This window comes from Ostrea edulis, chromosome 2 (assembly GCF_947568905.1).
Source record: "Ostrea edulis chromosome 2, xbOstEdul1.1, whole genome shotgun sequence".
In the NCBI taxonomy this organism is placed as follows: domain Eukaryota; kingdom Metazoa; phylum Mollusca; class Bivalvia; order Ostreida; family Ostreidae; genus Ostrea; species Ostrea edulis.
In genome coordinates this window covers 69,747,006-69,768,002 of record NC_079165.1, presented here as the reverse complement: position 1 = coordinate 69,768,002, position 20,997 = coordinate 69,747,006, and the positions used below count along the sequence as shown (strand labels likewise).

The following is a 20,997-nucleotide window of genomic DNA, read 5'->3' as shown; positions in this document are numbered from 1 at the left end:
AGAAGCAAAGATTAAAAAAAGTTTGATAGGCAATTTTGCGCTGGGTATCTGCTTAACCAGTACCTATCTTTTTTTTTTTAAATCATCAACCCAATAATGTTTTATCATGTATAATGTTCTAATATATCATAATAATGAAGCCCTCAAAATGTATAAGCTAGGTCATAATGATTAATGTGTGAGGTGTATTATTATATTTTCATGTAAATTACTCGAATCTGATTGGTCGAGAAGCATTTAAAAAACATTATTACCCTCTGAGAACAGAATACACGAGCTCCAGGGTGATAGTATCTGGCAACGGGTAACAGAACTTGACAACGGGTAACATTATAAAAATTATCACATGCCAAATTTATGCGCAAACAGTTCGCCACAGATTGTTAGACGACGTCGTTTGAGCAATTGTAATAAACGCGAATACCCGCATCGATCTACGAATTATCGCACGACAGTGATTGATCATATTATTAAGTTTTTATATAACATTCAGTATATTATAACAAATATTGCATGTAGTTGAGAGTTAACATTGAAATTTTTGAGAAACCATTGTCAACCGAGGCGTAGCAATGTTTTTCCCGGGGTGAAAATGTTCAATGTTACCCTCAACTACATGCGATATTTATACAATATTTATTGCTTTCATAATGGAAGGCTTAATGTTGAATATGGCATCAAGTATGTTTAGCAAGGGCTAGCCATGTTCCGACAGCCCTATCATAGGCCGTGACCTCATTCACCAACAGATAAATTATCACAATTTTTATTTTGCTTTCATTGTCTATAATAAGTACCTGTGTATGTATTTTATAAATGCAATTTTTTTTATTGAGTTAATTTAAAGTTGAGTATAGATCTACCTTCATAATTTATCCTTACATCGCCATTTGTAGTAATGTTTATTGACTATTACAATGATAACACTTCATTTACCAGATTATAAGTCCTAAAGTGTCTGATTGCGACTTCCTTTGCGTCAACTGGCTTGGATTTCTGGGGGGGGGGGGTCAAACTTAAGTTTGAGTTTTCTTTTATTTGAGCAGTCGAATTGGAGTAAAATCTCAGACTTATTAAGTCCTTTCGACCTCAGATTATTTCGAGAAATCCAAGCCAGGTTCTCTCATTGGTTATTTCCGTTCAGTTCATTTACTTCACCAATTGTATACATTGTAACATCTTTTATTAGGACTTTCAAAGAGGCACATGTTGCAATTTTCTGTTGACAACTGAAGAGCATTTGGGGAAAATAGAATCCTTAACAGTATGGCATGACAACAAGGGGGATAGTCCTAATTGGAAATTGTCAAAAGTTGTCCTAACTGATCTAAGCACCGATGAACGGTATGTTTCAAAATATACTAGGAAGTTCATTTTTTTTAATTGGTTTTTGTACACATAATAAAGTACATGAATACAACAAGTCATATATAATTATCATTATGTGCATGGAGAGAGATAGTGAGAAAGAGAGAAAAAGAGAGATGCATGTTTTAAGTAAATATTAAGTTCCATCTGTTCCATTAAGTATCAATTTTTTTCTTTTCACCATTCTTATATGCTATATACTTGTGTGTTTCATAAAATAATTTCATTTGTGATATTGCAGCGGGCAAGTTTAAAGGTTTCTTAGTGCATCTTGCAGTATAGACATAATACTTCAGAAATAAAATAATAATGTTTTGTATATCACTATTATTTTCAATACAAGCTAAAATAAAGGATTTCTTTGTAATTGTAATCTGTCGCTCAGTCTTGTCTTCTAAAAATTGTTTGAATTCTACAAGAAATAATTGTAAACAATTACATTCCCATAAAATATGTTCTATTGTTTCCCCTTAAGAGTGACAAAAGTTGCAATATTTAGAATATATTCTTTTTATTTTGAACAATAATGAATTTGTTGCTAAAATTTTGTTTATAATTCTGTACTGAAACCAGTGGAGCTTACAGTCTTTTGTCACTCTGAAGGGTATTTTGTGGATTATTTTCCATTCCCTGTCGTCTACATCTAAAAGCTCACTCCATTTCTTTTTGCCAGCTGAGACCGAGTTATTTTTATTAAGAATTTCATAAAAAGAAAATTGATTTGTAACATTTCAAAATTGTGTAAGTATTTGTCATAATTAATGGACTTGTGAGCTTCATGATGTTTTTTCCAGGGTCTGAGTTTTTTATCCATGCTCTTACTGCATGGATAATGCTGTTGTATTCTAAAAAAAATTATCCTAATGTTTGTATAAATATCACTAAAATGTTTAAAACTAAAAAGTGAACCATCTTCATTAATAATATCATTAATCAGTCTGATGTTGCGGTCAAAGATTTGTTTATTAAAAAATGGTTTTCCACCAATATGAATCTGTGGGTTATAAAATAGAGGTGAATCAGCAGCAACAGTGGACTCATCAATAAGACTATATGTAATGTAATGTACGACTTGAATACATCAATTCAAAATTTATTTTTCAGTGTTTTTAAAAGAGTGGTGATGTATTCAACCCCACAGTTAATGAATTTGTTCAACTCAAAATTGGGAATAAACATTCCCATACCTCTGCTGGAAAAAATAAGATGTCTTACCCAAAATAATTTCATAGAAGCTATAAAAGACATTAGATTTACCATTTTCAATCCTCCATCTTCATTTTTTTTTTTTAACTATTACTTCTTTTTTTACTCTGTGAGTTGAATTATTCCATATGAAAGAAAAAAATAATTTTTTCTAAATTTTTACAATATAACTCAGAGGGATTTGGGATTGACATCAAGATATGGTTTAATAAGGGCAAAGCCAATGTTTTAATAACTGTGATTTTTCCACTGGGAGTCAAAAATCTTTTCTCCCAATGCTTAAGTAAATATTTAATTAGTACACATTTTGGTTCATAGTTTAATTGCATCATTTTCTTTAGATCCACATCAAAATGTATTCCTAGTAGTTTAAATCTTGTAGTACCCCACTTAAGCTTGTAGTTAGGCAGTAAAATTTCATTACTAAATCTTTTGGATCCAATCCATACTATATGGGTTTTGTCAAAATTAATATAAAGTCCAGACATTTCTGAAAATTGTTGCAGTGTTTCCAATGTTTCTAAGAGAGATTCTTTACTGCCATCAAGAATAAGTGAAGTGTCATCAGCCAACTGGGAAATCTTCTTTTCTACATTGTTTACAGCAATACCTTTAATACTTTTGTTTAATCTAATCTGAATAGCTAATATTTCTGCACAAATTAAAAAAATACACGGTGACAAAGGGTCACCGTGTCTACACCCTCTCTGAATATTGATTTTTTCAGAGAGATCACCACCTTGATTTACTGCAGATGTAATATCTGTACAAAATAATGATACCCAGTTCCGAATAGAGTTGCCAAAGTTAAAGAAAGTTAGTGCTTTTTTAATAAATTCCCAAGACACTGTATCAAAAGCTTTTTCAAAATCGATAAGTAATAATAAACCAGGTATATTTTCTTCCTCAGTGTAATGCATAATATCATAGATAAGCCTTGTATTTTCTCCAATATACCTGTTGGGAATAAAACCTGTTTGATCAGGGTTGATTACTTTATCTAGATACCGTTTTACTCTACTAGCCACTGTACCTGATGCAATTTTATAAACAGTATTCAACAGAGTGATAGGCCTCCAATTCTTCAGATATTGTCTTGGCTTGTCACCTTTCGGTAGCAATGTAATGATACCATGTCTTTGTGTAACTGACAAAATACTACTTCTATATCCATAATTGATAGACCTTACAACAAAAATACCAATATATTTCCAAAACATTTTGAAGAATTCGGCAGAAAAACCATCAGATCCTGGGGATTTATTAGATTTCATTTTGTAAAGAGTATTGGAGGCTTCTTCAATAGTAATTTCCCCTTCTATTGATTCTGATTCTTTATTAGAAAGTTTCGGAATATCTTTAAAGCTTGGCTCAATGTTAAAATCAAAACTATTATTTACTTCAGTTTTCTTGTATAATTGTTCATAAAAAGTTTGTTTCCCTTAAGATTTCAGATTGTTCATATATTACCCTCCCTTCATTATTCTCCAATCTAGGGATTATTTTGCTCGTAAAATTTCTGGATTCCAAAGCACAAAAATATTTTGATGGTTTTTCGCCTTCTTCAACCCATTTGGCTCTACTTCTTACATAATTACCTTGTAACTTGTGTTTTCTTATGTTTTCTAGATCTTGTTTTTTACTAGACAGTTCATCAATATTACTGTCACAAACATTTTCTTCCAATGTTTTGATATTTTCAATTAATTCTTTTTCCTCCTTTCTTTCTTTTTTTTTAATATATGAAGCATAAGAAATTGTTTTACCCCTTATTTCTAATAATAAGGTTTCTAAAAACAGTTGATCATCAATAGTGAAGGAAATGTCTGCATCAGGGATATTGTGTATGTTACCAAAATTATATACAGGAGCTGCATATTGCTTCTTAACTTCTAAAATAACACCTCTAATACAATCTAAATAATTTTCATCATGTAATAAAGAATTTTTGAACTTCCATAATCCTTTACCTTTCTTGAAGTTATTGAAAGCAATGGACAAGGATATCATAGAATGGTCTGATCTATAACTAGACTCTATATTACATTTTTCTAAACCAGACAAAAGTGTCTCGGATATTAGGAAGAAATCTAAACGACTTTGTTTTAATGGGGTTTTTTTTCCCGCCACGAGTATCTACGAGTATTTTCGTGTAGCTGCCTAGAAGGATCAATATAACCATTACTTTCCATTAACTCCAAGACCTTGTCCCTTGCCTTTGGGTTATTAGTACTTTTATAATTGTAATAATCTAAATCTGGGTTTAAGACAAGATTAAAATCACCACACCAAATAATATTAGAACACTGCATATCATCAATGCATTTTTGTACATTATCAAAAAAAGGCGGTTTGTCATTATTTGGACCATAAACATTACATATCAACACTTCATGACCTTCAATACATTAAAATCAAAATTGTTATTAACTAGAATTGCAACTCCTCTTGAATTTGTAGAATATGAACTAAAAAAGCATTGGTAACCCCACAAATTCTTAACTTCATTTTCAGTATCACATGAGAAATGTGTGTCTTGTAAACAGTAGATATTATGATTTAAGGCTCTTAAATAATTAAAAACGTCTTTGCGCTTTGCAATATCACCCAAACCTTGACAGTTTACAGAAATGATTTTAACCATTGAAATTTATAATGAATAGACATTGAGTTATGAAAAAATGATACCCAACAGAACTTCAGAATCCTCAACGTTGTTGAAAGCATGCATGTAAAGATAAAGACAAAGGATAGAGAGAAGAAAAGGCACATATATGTACACATAGAGATAAATTTGATGATTATCATCAGTAAAAAGAGTTCAAATGAAAAAATCAAGTTAAATACTGACACGTGAGTCACTTTGTTTGGAACGTCGTCAACATGTTATGACCGAAAGTTCATATTGATATTAGGTAATGTAAATGAAAGCATTACAACATCATGAAAATCTTGATTAAATTCCAGTGAAGTTCAGACAATTTTAGTGTGACTGGCGATCCATATAGAAATGTACGAATAAGCACTAGATTGATTGTATCTTGTTTAATGTCCTTTTCGAGAATATTTCACTCATATGGAGATTGATTGTATATTGCTTAACGTCTCGCTCAAGAATTTTTCACTCATATGGAGACGTCACCAAGACCGGTGAAGGGCTTCAAATTTAGGCCCATGCTCGTTGCTTACGGTCATTGAGCAGTGAGGATTCTTTAGCGTGCCACACCTACTGTGAAACGGGACATCCGTTTTTAAGGTCATCTCCGATGGCGATAGAACTGTCACTACCTAATTTAACTACTTAGGTCTCGCGGCCGGGATTCGAACCCCGACCTTCCGCATGCTGGGTGAACGCTCTTCCTCTAGACCACCGCGGCGGTACATGTAAAAGGCGCTCATGTTGAGACATCATCTGCTGAAACGCCACAAAGTTTGACTAACGCATAGTGCTTATGGTCGTAGCAGTAATATGCCTCTCGATTTCTCTAAAGAGAATACAGTAATATATCTTTATCGTGCCAACACCTACATGTACTATGGCGCAAGAGCACCGTTTATAAGTCAGGTCATATACGAAAGACACGTGATTTTCATTTGAATTGACGAAGAAGCAGTCACTACCTATTTTAATCGTTTTAGGTTTAACGCGGCGTGGGCATCGAGATTCGAACTAGGACCACCTGATTACAAAGCGAGCGCCCTAACCATTATTAAAACTATCACAACAGGTTAATGAAAAAATGATCAATCTCACAAATCCTAAATCGAGTAAATCCAATTCACCATCTACTTCCATGTGGCGGTGATTCGGTAGTGAGAATGTAGCCAAGATAACACCGAAAAATCGAGAAAATATGCTTTATTTTTATTAAAATAAAACAAATTAGGAATTTGTTTACAAGCGGTAAAACAATCTATCGTAAAATTATGTACCATAACATGATTAGGCTACAGTTAAACGTTTGTAAAAGAGTTTAAGAATCTTGAAAATTTGACATTTACAGAGGTGTTATCGAGCAGGACCACACAGGGCTTATCCCCCCCCCCCCCTCTCGTTGCAAAACGTCTTTAACGTACATGCGCAGTGTATTAGTGTACCTACAACAGAGAGTGTGGTACAGTGTATGTGTGAAACAACGATAAATCATTGTCTTTTCATGTCAACAAGTTAACCGTGTTGTGTTTGATATATTATCATTAATTAACTAACAGATACATGTACCAACTAATCACAGCACTCCAATCCTAGATAGACGAGGACATCTAAACTAATTACACTTGTATTTTTTATGATTTAGATTAATAATAAGATGACCCTTTGAATTCCATTCAAACAAAACTTCTCTGTTATCACTTCAGCCTCAACACAAAACACAGGATGTCAGTACTTTACGAACTTTCACTTTTCATAAATTAATCCCAAATGAGGCAAACCTTTTATACACACCGGACTCGTTCGCTTTAAAATGTGATGTAATAAAATATAAATGTATATTTTACCAGGTGTAGAACTAAAATCATATTCAAGTCCAATTATCTTCAAAATATCTAGTTCGGTTTAAAGCAAATTCGACTTAACAATATGTTGAATAGTTTTTCCTTTTTCAATATTAGTTTTGGGGTGGGGGTGTAAAATCCTGTTATTCATTGGTTAGCTAATATAAATATTTCCTTAAGGTGCATGGCAGTCAGAATAAAGTAATACAATTCGAAAGGGGTTAAATCATAATTTTCTTAGTATGTTTATTTATGAAACAACATAGTCATAATCGGGAGAGAGGTGTCAAAAATGACAAAAGCAAGGACAAGAGGGTAGTACCTACAGGCGGTTACTTAATATTTTCATAATAAGTTACGGTTATAATATACATAGGCATTAGCATGAAGTATATAAAACGGTGGACTCTAAGAGTGACTTCTCATTCTCTGTACTTTCTGCTTCCCTTGTTCGTAACAAACCTTTTATTTTACAAAATGCTGTCCTCCCCATAACATTGCATACATGTACAATATTTTCCGTTCTGCGTTTAAGCAACGCCCATGCACGAGCCCCGGTGTGCTTTAGTCTCGTCACACCTAAGACGTAGAACATTAGTAGTGTTTGCTCCTTCATCAAACTCTCGTCAGTTAAAATAGAGAATGTGGAGTCTTTCGGGTGAGATTTAAAAATGGAGGTCCCACGTCGCGACAGGCGTTGGCAAGTACCTTAAGGAGGTACCCTTACATCGTCATAATGGCTGACTTCCTTTTAAAACATGAATGAAAATATAAATACCAGCAATATGTGCAGGCTTTCAAGCGGGCCCTTATTTTTCTACAACAGCCCTTATTTTCCTTATTTGAGCTTTAGAATCCTAAAAAAAGCCCTATTTTTTGTTGAAATTCCTACATTTTCAAATTCTAAATAAATTTGACATAAAGTAAGTGTTGGAATTTATTAAATTTAGTCTTGGTATACTTTCCGAAAATGAATATGTTGATTAAATGTACATCTCAGAAGACATCTTGATGGTTATCAGCTATATTCGGCATTGATTGTGAGCCATGGGAGTCCACCTGAATTATAACATGGTTTGTGGTGAATGCCGAATATGGCTGTTGATGACCACTGGTATGATCTTCTGAGTGGGTAATTAGTTTTTGTATTATTGCTCTTGCAAATGGTGAGTAAAACATTTTTTCTTTCCTATTGATTTGTAAATTTAACCTTTATTTTTGGCTTTAAAAGGCTCTTATTTTTTTTTATAATTTTGCCCTAAAAATGGCACTTAATTTTTGCAAAATGTCACTTGAAAGCCTGTATGTGTCTATCTATTTATAAAAATATTCTCCTAGCTGAGTAGCTCAGGAGGTTAGCACGTCGACTGCTGACCTGTAGATCGCGGGTTCGAGTCCAGCAGATGTTTTAATTTTTTTTTTCATATTGCTTTCTACTAAAACTGCATTTTTTGACTAAATAAAGTAAATTTTAAACTTTTCAATTTCAAAATAATGTTGTACATATCCTCCACTTTTCATCTACATCAAATTTCTCTGATGTAGCATACCACCTTAAAAGAACAGGACACGTTTAAATTTATGGTACCTACATGTACAGCCGGTGACGTCTCCATATGAACTAAAGTTCTCGAAAGGATTTAAAACAAAAAACCAAACACTTGCATAAAAATCTTTCAAACTAAGAAATGTTTTTCAATTCTTTTCGTTTCAGTTACGTGTTTTTGTCTGGAGAATGGCTATCGCTTAAATATGAGGATGCAAAGACATTCCGAACACTTACGCCAGTTACACCAGAAGTGATTAATGGCGAAGTAATTTTCACAGAGCTGAGCATGCGCGGATTCTTTGATGATCATCTCTGGTTTTCACTACTAAAGCGACCAAACTATAGCAAGTTTAGCAGAGTTCAAAGAATGTGGTGCTTGGTAGGTCTGCTCTTCTTGTCAATGATTACATCTGCAATGTGGTATAACTCCGAACCGTCTGAAGAGGAGCAGGTAGCTACTGGATCTACGCAGCGGTCAGTCAAGCTGGGACCTTTTAACTTTAATCTAAAGCAGATGTATGTGGGACTACTTTCATCTCTGGTGACAGTTATACCTTCTCTTACGATTATATCACTGTTTCGTAATAGAAAATTAAAAGATGAAAGCCAAATTATGAAGAAAGAATCTGTGGTGTCGAATGGGAAGAAAAGTTCACCTTGTAGATTACCGTGGTGGACGATATTTTTTGCTTATTTTCTCGCTATATCTGCAATTGCTGCCGGAGGATTTTTTACATTTCTCTATTCCCTGCAATTTGGACCGGGGAAAACGAACGATTGGCTACTGTCATTTGTGTTTGGATCTCTTGAAGGTGCATTGATAATGGAGCCAATGAAGGTATTCAATAGAATTCAAAAATGGTGGAAGAATATACGTTTTAGGTGAAGTGAACTTTTCTGATGAAAATGTCTATTGTCTGTTATCCGTTGTACCCTTTTCACATTTTTAAAGTCTTCCTGACACCGAACAACTTCAAATCAATCTACGAAAGTCACTCGTGGTTAACGCGAAAAGATTTTCTTTGTTAATTTGCTGTACATCCCTTCGGAAAGGTTTCTCTCATATTAAGATGTTACAAGCTGCAATGAAGCACTATAAACATAGAGCAATGAGATTTCTTTAACATGCCAACGCCTGTCATGACACGGGACCTCTGTCTGTAAGGTCTACCTAATTTTACGTTAGGTTTGACACGTTCATTGCACGAGCAAAGTTCAAACTCACGACCTCCCAATCACGAAGCAAATGCTCTAACATCTGAGCTTCATGTAACATTACCGGTAAGGGATGGATAGTTGTGGTCATATCATGACATTATACATTGTAACTAGCTTGAGATAAATGAATTTTCACTCTATATCTTGAAAGCATTGGTTGTGATATTTCATTAAAACATTATAATCTATTACCAATCATTGATACTCAACTTTTAATACAACAAACTCCAAGCCATTCTAGAGACAATTTTCAAACCAGCTATATTTGTCGACTGAGATGTAACCAATATCAAATCACAGGAATAAGGCTTTAAGTATATAAAGATCACCCCTTTAAACGCGAGATCGTTAACTCGAACACGATCGGTAACGCGGGTGCAGTTATGCAGAGCGACAGTTTGATAGCAGGTAAGTTTTGACGTTATTTATGTGTCGATGTTTTATCCACTTAGACATTTTACAGGACAGTAGTATCAATTTATGAAATTTTCACTTAAAATAGGAGACGCTATCCTCACAAATTCTAGTCCATATGTAATCAATAATCCACATGATTCGAAATTTCTAGCTGTCAAATCAATTATTTTCATATTGGTTCAAATAATTGCAAAATTATTTTTATTTTATCAATCAAGATAAGTGCATTTAATAGCGCCTAGAAATGGTTTTTATACGAAAAATTGACGAAGTAGAGGCGATCGGCATCGCAACAAATTGCTTACAAAGCGGTCGTATAATGCAAAAACTGCTATCGAAAAACGAAATATAAGTGATTAGATGTAGTCGCACTTTCTAAATAAAGTTCGGTTATATTGTTGTTACCCTGTTCCGTCCGTCTGTCACACTTTCTTTTTCCTGAAACTCCTGTATTTTAAGCAGTGACCAATTCATCTTTTGGAATATGATACTGCATGTAGGTGGTATCTTACAGATGTGCAATAAGGTTTTGGAACTGGGTGCCAGATAAGGGTCTACAAAATCCTAGTTCCTAGAATCCTTACATGTTTCACAGTAGCCAAAAAATCTTTTGAAAGATTGATAATGGTGTCCTGTAGATGTGCAATAAGGTTTCCGAATTTTCAATTTCACCCTGGGGGAGTCTCGGACCATTCGATATCTGACATATTCGACTTTTTACTTTTAAGAACCACTTAGTCGAAGTAATATATGATAATTAATCTTCATAAAATGATAAATATGGGCCTAGTCAAAACTATTATAAGTATAACTAACACTGAACACCTACACAATTTTGCTGATCATGTTGTAAATCAATCGCAACTTCTCGGCTTACCGGAAAGGCCCGAGAATGTAGAACTAGCGTTTATGATGTTGACTCGTTCTGGAAATTTCCATAATCTGATTCAAGACAAACATTACGAATTGAAGAAACGAACGGGCATATTTTATATATTTAAAAATTATCAAACCTTATTTCTTCTATAAGATCAAAACCAAGCATCGATAAACAACGGATTTATTTCATATCGTATTATCTTATTAATAAGTTTTCATTAAAAGGGGGGGGGGACTGACTTAGATCCGCCAAAGCGCCGCCACTTTATTCTAATTTTTGCTATTTTAGGGTAGTTTTTCGAAAACGAAAGTAAGTTTATAATTAATTTTAAATTTACTAATCAAGTAAGATTCTATCATGGCTTACGGACTTCAACTCACATATGAAACAATGGAGCAAGCGTTTCAGAGTTTATTGGCAAAATTTGTTAATTTATAAGTCCGAAAGACCCGTGATTATCCTTTCTAAATGCCGAGCGTTTGGCGAAGGAGCAATCATTACATATGAATATGTCTAATAGGTTTGACGTGGGCCATGGTACGGGCGGGGTTCGAACTCACGATATCCCGGTTACTAAGCGAACGTTCTACCGCTGAGCTATCGCGACCGTTTACCAACATGTCGCTTTGTTTGGTACCATACTTTTGCTGTAGTATCGTTTAGACTATATACTCAGCATTTTGGATGTTTCGGTGCACAATGATTTACATGTATGACAAACTTAGTAGCATCTTCAAGCACGTATCATTGCTTTTCAAAGGCGCGGGGGTGGGGATGGTTGTAAGTTGACTTCGTCTAAATTTCATGAAACGAAAAACTGAAATTAGTAAGGGGGAGAGAGGGAAATTTGGAGACAATAATCTAAAATTATTTCCAAGAATTATATTCTTAAATATTTTAAGCGGGCGGGGGCAGCGCTAAGCTTTTTCTACATGTGTTCAGTTCATAACTTCTACATTTCGAGCTTGCATTCTTCTTATTTACTATTACTATCAAAATAGTGGTGTATCAGTCACCTAATATAATATCTTTATTTACATACGAAAATAAGATATTAATCTGGAGCTTGGTTTTGGATTTCTATACGATGTTTGTAGTTAGCAACTTGTTAGAATAACAGCAGACCAGCTAGTAGTTTTAAACTTAATTAACATGAGTAATTATGTAAGATTATATATGTTTTACCATATGTTGGCAGGTGCTTCTAATCGCTAGTCTATTTGGACTATGTTGCAAAAGATCCACAGAGACATTGGCGGAGAGTACAGGAGAGAGTCAAGTACAGAAAGGTGACACTGTAATTTATTTCACTGTACAAAAATGAATTCTGACAAATTCATTCCGACATGTATGACTTTAAAACTTGATTTATATCTATTATAGCACTACCTGTGGAAACAGTAAATCGAAGAGATCTGATATATTTCCCTTGCCCAAACACAGACGTTGATATCGAGAAAATGAACAAACAACGTAAAATAGTACATTTGGACGAAAAGCTGAAAGGTTTCGCCAAATCGTGGATCAAGTCTTTATTTTACATTTTCCTTCTAGCAGTGATATGTGCGCATAACATCGTCACGGAGGCATTCAAACAAAATGACTACCTTAAAGGATCAATTAAAAATACGTTTATGGTGAGTGAGTGATCAAAACTATTTCGCTTCGTTTGTGTTTTATTTATTTTTCTGATTTATGTATCCCCAGTTGCAGATACAAACGTTCGACAAACTATGGTTTGTAATGAATATTAATATTTTGTGGAAAATACTTTTAGGCAAACACTACTGATGACATATACGTTTGGATGCAAACTTATGTTATTCCTAAGGTGTGGCCGAAATGGCACGGGGACTCGGTTCTGTTATCCGTATATGAGCAACGATTCATGTATGATCAGTACAATTATCGAATATCAAATTCCATACTGCGACAGGTCAGATCAAGTAAGAAGCAAAACACTTCATTGCATTGTTCTTCATGTCCAAAGTATTCTCACATCACAAATTTTTCAAAGGTTTGAACTATTGATGACACCTGTCGTATTTTTACAGATAATTGTTCAACGATTCCGGAAATGGGAGAAGTAGTGTCCCTTTGTACCCAGGATTACACAGTCGATTCAGAAGATAGATCTCACTATTGCAAGGGTAAATACAAACCCTCAATTACAAGCGTTTTACTGTAATATGGTTGATTGCGGTTTTACGCCGATTTTGGCAATATTTCAGCCATTTTACAGCGGTTAACGGTTGTGAGTGTTCGAGTTTCCCTGACGGCACCCAGTGACCCTACTCTTTTTCGAAAATCAGGAAAACGGTCTTTTGTGTGCCAAGGGGGTTGTCATCCTTGACACGGGACACCCTTTAACGTCTCATTCGACGGATTCATAAACAGGTTAAAATACAGATCATTCCGTGTATATGAGCGTAAAAATATTCAATTTCTTTTTCCTGTAAACATCACATCCTTTTATATATTGTATAATATAATGATTGTCAATATTTGTAAAAAGTTCTTGCATTCATTGCACATTACCAAAGGGTCTATTCCGTAAGGGCGTAAAATCACTGCATTCTAAAAGAAAACTCTTAACACTCACAACCAAACATATTTCAATTAGTTAACCACCGTAAAATGGCTGAAATATTGCCAAAACGGCGTAAAACCTAACCAATCAATCCATTGTAGGCAAGATACAGACCGAACCGTATGATTCAGGATATTACAACTTGTTACATTTGATAAAAGGTGAAAATAACGAACAAAGATCAATCTCATAACTCGTATAAGCAATACAAAATAGAGTTGGGCAAACACGGACCCCTGGAAATACCAGAGGTGGGATCAGGTGCCTAGGAGGAGTAAGCAACCCCTGTCGACCAGTCACACCCGCAGTGAGCCCTATATCTTGATCAAGTAAACGGAGTTATCCTTGGTCAAAATCAATGCGCTAAGAACGACCTAACAATCGGTATGAAACACGTTAGACATCATATGATCCAAGGATAGGTTGTATTGGCAATAAATATGCGAAGTTGATGATGGAGAAGCTGAAATCATCCCACTTGTCATAAAGTTGAGTTTGTAGTTTGCCGTTAGATTGCTCATCATAATGAGAAAAAGATGCCCATTATTTTTTTCAAGGTCAAAGCTTAAGGTTATAGTATCACTTTTTAGGCAGGATCCAGACCGAACCGTAAACTCCGGGATATTGTAACTGGGTACAGTTGATTACCATGATGAGAGGAAAATGCTAATTATTTTTTAAGGTCAAGGGTCAAAAGTGAAGGTCGTATTATTATTATCACTTAGTAGAAGAACCTTGTAGGCAGGATACAGACCGAACTGTTAAGGCTAGGACTGTCACACTTGATACACATACACCTTTTGTCAAGTGAGGGGTGCCTACTGTTTCTCAAGGTCAAAGTCGTAGTAGCAGGACAACCTGCTCGTTTTAATATCCATTTACTGGCAATAGCATTAAAGGTGTTACATGTATTTAAGACATTCAATGTATACCGATCATATTAAAAAATTTTCATTTCTAATAAATGAATGGTATAATTTTGGTAATGATGGTATAATTTTGAAGGGTTTATCAAATAAAAATAACCTACCATAGGAATTTACAAAATTTTGATTTCTTCTTAATTTATTTCACCTTGAATCATTGAAGTATATGGGAAGATAATGTTTTATCTAACTTTTGTTTTTCATATGTAGGTAAAATGTTATATAAACTTTTTGTCCCCCACCGCAACGCGGAAGGGGACATAGAAATACCGGTGTCCGTGCGTGCGTCCGTCCGTCCCACTTCACTTAATGGACGCAACTCCTCAGAAACCGCTCAACGGATTTTGTTCATATTTTGTATGATTGTTAGTCACCATGTGTAGTTGATCATACTGCACTGCCATTTTGTTTCGACAATTTTTACAGGAGTTATAGGACTTTGTTGAATTTGGACGTGCTACACTATAGGAACACTTTGTGGGCGCAACTCATCCGAAACCGCTCAACGGATTTTCTTCAAATTTTGTAGGATTGTTAGTCACCATATGTAGTTGATCATATTGCGCCGTCATTTGGATTCGACAAATTTTAGTACAGGGGTTTTGGGACTTTTGAGCTTCAACTTTTCTTGCGGCGGTGGGGGACATGGCTACGTGTAGCAATCTTGTTCTTTATAAAATATGTAATACAATTAATAATAATCATTTACCGCAATTAGTTTAAGAAAATTTAAATTTTTCTTATTTTCATCGAGGGCGGGTAACTCTTCCAAAACCAAATTCAAGTGCATAAAGGTCGGCTTCTAATCATTTACCAGGCATGTGAATGTTTTACATGTAAGTACTGCATGTATATGTTAATTACGCCATTTTGGAATAGGAACATATATCGGGGATCATCACATTTGCAATTTTGGTATAGGCCGTTCTGCTTGGCACAACTATGATTTTAGTTGTTTTTTTTCTAACAGATATATGGTTGAACAGAAGAATTTTGAAATTGTAACTTTTAGCCCCGCTATCAAGACTAAAGGGATGCAGGAGTCCTAAAATTTACAATTTATGTCCCCCTTCTCCCAAACATGTTTCATACCTGATTTGAAAAGAATTAGAATGGTAGTTACCGATAAGTTATGAAAATTTCAATTGTTAACATACGACAGACGCAGAACAAAAGCAATAGGTCACCTGAGTGAGTGGGTGACCTACTATTGTTTAGTTGTATAATGTTTATCGTCCCGCTTGAAAATCGTTCACTCATATGGAAACATGGGTGACCTAATGTAAAAGGTTGATATCAACAATTTTGTGGTATACCAGTTCAAGAGACTATCAAGCAAAATTTTAAGCATTATTTTTCTGTTGTAAATAAATCAGTAATTCAAAGCAATACAAGCTGTAATCGATGGTAAATGATTTGATTAAATAATAGAACAAATAGTCAACATATGTGATTGAACATACATAACTCAATAGAATCAGAGTAAATCTGAAGCAATAAACCTGTCAAATTAGCAAAAAATGTCGATTCATGAATCATGCATTGATATCCAGTCAGTAATTCCTGCTCGTAATCTCACGATGTGCATTGACCTTGGAGGTCACCAGTTCGGGAAAAGGCGCAAGAGAGGCACTGAGCACGTGTTAGATTTGTAAACAGTTTAACATGCCTATTTTTATAGAAAATTCAATACCAAAATTTCATTTGAGTGGCACGTTACCTACTTGCACTTATATAGTACTTCTAGTCATTCATGAAACGATGTAATATTTTAAAATAAACGACACGTGTAGTTACTCGCGTCAGTTTCCGTCTTTGTGTATGACCTCCGTATCAGCAACTCGATTATGTTCGACAATCATCGTTACCATGTCCGTGTGTACGACGCAATAGCGGTTTATACGAAACACTCATTGTAGGTACATGTATGCTCTCAAACAATATCCCTTTGTTTATTTTGCTGAGAATTTTATTAAAATCTTGGGATTATATTATTTATGCCGATAGGTGTTATTTGGTACATAACTGGATAGTTGAAAAAATACCGTTAGTTTCAACTTGTAATTGTTTTAACCATGAATAAATCGTTAGCCTTTTTTTTTTATCGGTATTTAGACCTTGACAGTTTATTGATTTGATTTTTAAATTCTCCAAATTAGTGCCTGTATACATATATTTTCGGAAGAAAACTCAAGGACGAAGTTTTGTTACTTTAACACCCCCCCCCCCCCCCTCTCTCTCTCCTTGAACACATTGCGGACTGGCTGTTGCAAATACCCCTCGCTAGCTCGGAGTATTATCGGCCCATCTCGTTCTTTCTAAGCCAATGTTCAATGGGCGTATTAAGTGTTCCAGTTTTAATGAGCCCCGAATCACAATAGTAGCTTCAAGAAAGACGGTGTTTGTGTTAGATTTAAGAAGCGCTTCACAAAATTCCTTTGGTGTGCTGAAAAGTATGTTCAGGAGTCAAACAGTTTCGACTCGAATAGATAAAAAATGTTTGATAGAATGTCATCATTCCCACTGAATGCAATTATTTCTTTCTGACTCGCAGCATATGTGCATTTTGTCTGAACCTGGAGTGTTGCCAATCTCTTTACAAATGCGACAACACGTTTCATATTCACACTGAAATTTATGAGGTGATTGTTAGCCCAGTAGTTTGTACACATTTTTTTCTGTTTGGTTTTTGGCTTACCTTCATGATACATTTGTTCATCTCAGACCGGCGCAGAATGATGTCTTTGGTTCTGTTCGTGGTTCCATGTAAACGAAACGATTTCCGTGTAAGATTTCTGTAATTTTCCGTGTATATGATTGCGATGGGTTTTTTTTTCAAATTATGTCACTAGTGAGTTTGGGTCCCATTTTTAAAAGCACATTATTTATGAAATCGTCTTCTATAGATAATGGAATTCTTTATATCAAGACACGTATTCTTTTCTCATCTGGTTTTTCAGTTCCAGCTGAGAAGGGGTTTGTATCAAATGCATCTATGTGGCCATACACACGAGCGCGCGTGCCCGCGCAATTCTTCCTGGGGTCTCATGAGCTTTTTTAATTAGCTTATGAATTGTTTAAGCATTCAAATGAACAAAATATAACTGCTAAACGCATACAATTTGAAATTCTATTTCGATACTCCTGGAATAAATGCTTTATGGAAAACAAACGGTTTAAAATTAGAAAGGAACGCTTTGGATTGTGAATAAAACGCTTTGACCTGGGACCGGAATGGTTTGGTTTTGGTACGGAATGATTATAGTCGAGAACGGAACCGTTTATTTGATTTTGTGATACGCTTCGAGGTCTATCTACACAAGTACAAGAACTTCTTGTAAGAAACGGAATCTCAATCAATCTTTTCTGTTTATTCACAGCTTGGCTACCATTTACTGCTAGTAACGAAACTTGCTATGATGAATACGACCCAATCGATAACAGTTTCATCTACCGGAGTGCAGATGAATTAAATGGCATGCCATATTTAGGAGAATTTGCAATGTATGGTGGTGGAGGGTACAAGCTGGATCTTGGACCTAAGCAGTCGCTAGTGAATCAATACATTGCCCAGCTTCGTAATTATTCGTGGATAGACGGATATACACGAGCTGTTTTCTTCGAGACCAATACATTTAACGCGAATACTAGACTGTTTACTCATATGAAAATAGTGTTTGAGATATCCGAGTACGGATCCATCATTATGAAGACAGCTACTCAATCTATTAACCTCTATCCCTACGTCACATCAACAGATTATATTGTATTGGTTTCCCAGTTCATCTTCACTGTTGTTGTTCTGGTACGGATTGTGTTATATGCTATACAGACTTTTAAAACAAGGCGCACCTGTTTAGCTACGTTTGGGTCATGGTTAACAGCAATTGACATTATCATGAGTGTCTTTGCGATTGTGTTTTATATTCTAAGGGTTGATACAACAATAAAAACCGTGGATGACATAATTGAAAACCGAGGCAAGTAAAATCATATTCAGTTAACAGTGGTTATAGATTTAGTCATATTAAACATTCTTATGGCCTAGTTTGATCATCGACCATAATAGTTGTCTAATCAAACTTCCGAAACTTAAGTGCGCATGCCTGCTTTGCTTCCTGACATTCCGTGCGCATGTCTGATTACTATAAATCAATATTCTATTAGCGTGGTTGGTCTAATATTTGAATTGATGATCGAACTCGGCCTCAATGTAAAATGTTTTTACTAACTCCCCTTTCCTTTTTTGCAGGGTCATACACATCGTTCGAATACGTTGAATTGTATGATTTGATTTATAGAATGACTCTTGGAATAGTTTTCTTTTTCGGAATTCTCCAACTTCTTCAACCGTTAACTATGAATTACCATTTCTTTATCCTTCAAAAATCTCTTTTAAGGGCTAGATATGATCTGTGTATGTCTCTCATTCTAATAATATTGGCAATTATATCTTTCGGATCCTATTTATTTCTTGCAGTTGGTAAATATGTTGACCAATTTAAAGATTTATATTCCTCAATTATCACTCTTCTTCGAATGCTTCTTGCAATGATTTCCCTTCGCTTAAATCCCAATCTGGACTCGACAGCGGCAAGAACTATGACAGGCCTATTTTTCTTCGCTATATCACTAATTGGAATCAATCTCTTTATCGCCATCATGTTTGGTCATTTTGCCGATGTTCAAGCTATGCAGAAAACACAAGCGGAAGATGGGGAATCGAAAAAGATCGACAATGACATGGCGTTTGATTTTGAATTAAATCAACACGTTTGGAAACAACTGGATAGTATCATACATGTGTTTTCCCCGAAGAAAGTAGGTACGACTAATTTCATCTTCAATCATTTTGACGAAGTTGCGATCTTAAGTCTACTGAATATAATTATTTCAGTTCCTTTCTCCGGGCCCGAAATTCAGCCCCATTTTTAACCGGAAATAGCTTATCACTTGTCACATGACTCACTCATATGATGGAATAAAAATATTATTTTCTTTTCAACTTTCAGACGCTCACTCACAACTATTCCCGGACGATGTGTTGTATAAAGTAAATATATGTTATTGCCTCAGTATTTCTGTCAACTAAAGCACGTAAAAATGGTTTTCAACGATATCCTACATTCACCTACTTATTCATACTTTTCAGATTAATGTGAATACTTAGTTACTTTAATTTGTTTGCACAATGATACTTAAGAAAAATTTCCCAAGCATATTGAAGACGCAGAGAAACTGTAGACTGCCAATATCATTCTTCACTTATTAACGCCATACCCAGAGCATTATGTTTGACTACTATTACTCCTATGATATTACTGCTGTTACTCTAACGACTTTTGTATTTCAGCTCAACCAACTGTATCAGCATGTTGACTTGATCTGCCACAATGAGTATCAGTTTGTTATCATGGTTGCCTGTTTCTTGTACATATCTAAAACTCTTCGCTGGAGTATGAGGAGGACGATGGAGACCACTGCCGACTACAACAAGGAAATGGGGCTTCGATACAAGTTTGGAAATTTTCAATATTGAATTTTAATTAGCTTCATTGGTTATTATAGATGCAGAATCATACCTAGCTGATAAATAAACTAGGACATACCAGATCCGCGTGGTGAAAACCTAAGATTTACAACGCACTTTTTTCAGCGCATCGTTATATTGTCACATCGCTGACACAAAAGATTTGAAGTAAAGAAACTACAAACATATTTCCCTCATTACACTTCTCGCGAGACATAATTTCAAACATTTATTAAAATCCCTTCGAGTTGAAATTCCATAATTATTAAACACAAAGGATTAATGTATAACTCCGCTGAGCCAGGCTCTAGACGTAAAAGAAGGTTGATTGTAATTATAGAGCGGGAGTATTCAACCACAAGAATATAGATAGCAATATGGTACGAATTGACCAGCAACTAGCTGCAATAATGTAGCCCTCTCCGATTTTATTTTCGGGGGGTGAGGGAGAGGGCTAAAACTCCTTAGGATCTCCGTTATGGTGCAAATGCGGGAGTGATTCACTCCCGCAACGTTTTCGATCATTCTAAACATGATATTCTATGTTTCTAAGTCAATATATAAATTTACAACCTGCAGCTTACAATTTATGAGGCTCTATTCTACCGTTTTCAACAATTTCTCGATTCATATTTGTGCGCCATGTTTAATGTAATGAAGTGTCAAGTTATTTGCATATGCCATATTAGATAGTATTTACATCAAGTGACAAGTACGGAGGAGAAAGCTATTTCGTCGGTATTAAATGGTTTAGATTTAATATCAAGTTAAAAAACGAACAGCAGAGTGTAAATAGATCCACTTACGACATCTCGC

At 35.0% G+C, this 20,997-nt stretch overlaps 1 protein-coding gene across 1 annotated transcript in view; it reads left to right on the top strand.

Moving 5' to 3' along the window:
- The window catches only part of LOC125680032 (uncharacterized), a 63,624-nt gene that overhangs the window by 25,849 nt on the left and 16,778 nt on the right, over positions 1–20,997 (top strand). Inside the window, exons 11-20 of the mRNA XM_048919476.2 lie at positions 1,190–1,344; positions 8,786–9,458; positions 12,334–12,424; positions 12,519–12,772; positions 12,913–13,081; positions 13,190–13,285; positions 18,032–18,631; positions 18,904–19,476; positions 19,664–19,704; positions 20,005–20,168. Of these exons, the coding sequence (XP_048775433.2) occupies positions 1,190–1,344; positions 8,786–9,458; positions 12,334–12,424; positions 12,519–12,772; positions 12,913–13,081; positions 13,190–13,285; positions 18,032–18,631; positions 18,904–19,476; positions 19,664–19,704; positions 20,005–20,168 (2,816 nt within the window). The remainder of the gene's footprint in view (positions 1–1,189; positions 1,345–8,785; positions 9,459–12,333; positions 12,425–12,518; positions 12,773–12,912; positions 13,082–13,189; positions 13,286–18,031; positions 18,632–18,903; positions 19,477–19,663; positions 19,705–20,004; positions 20,169–20,997) is intronic.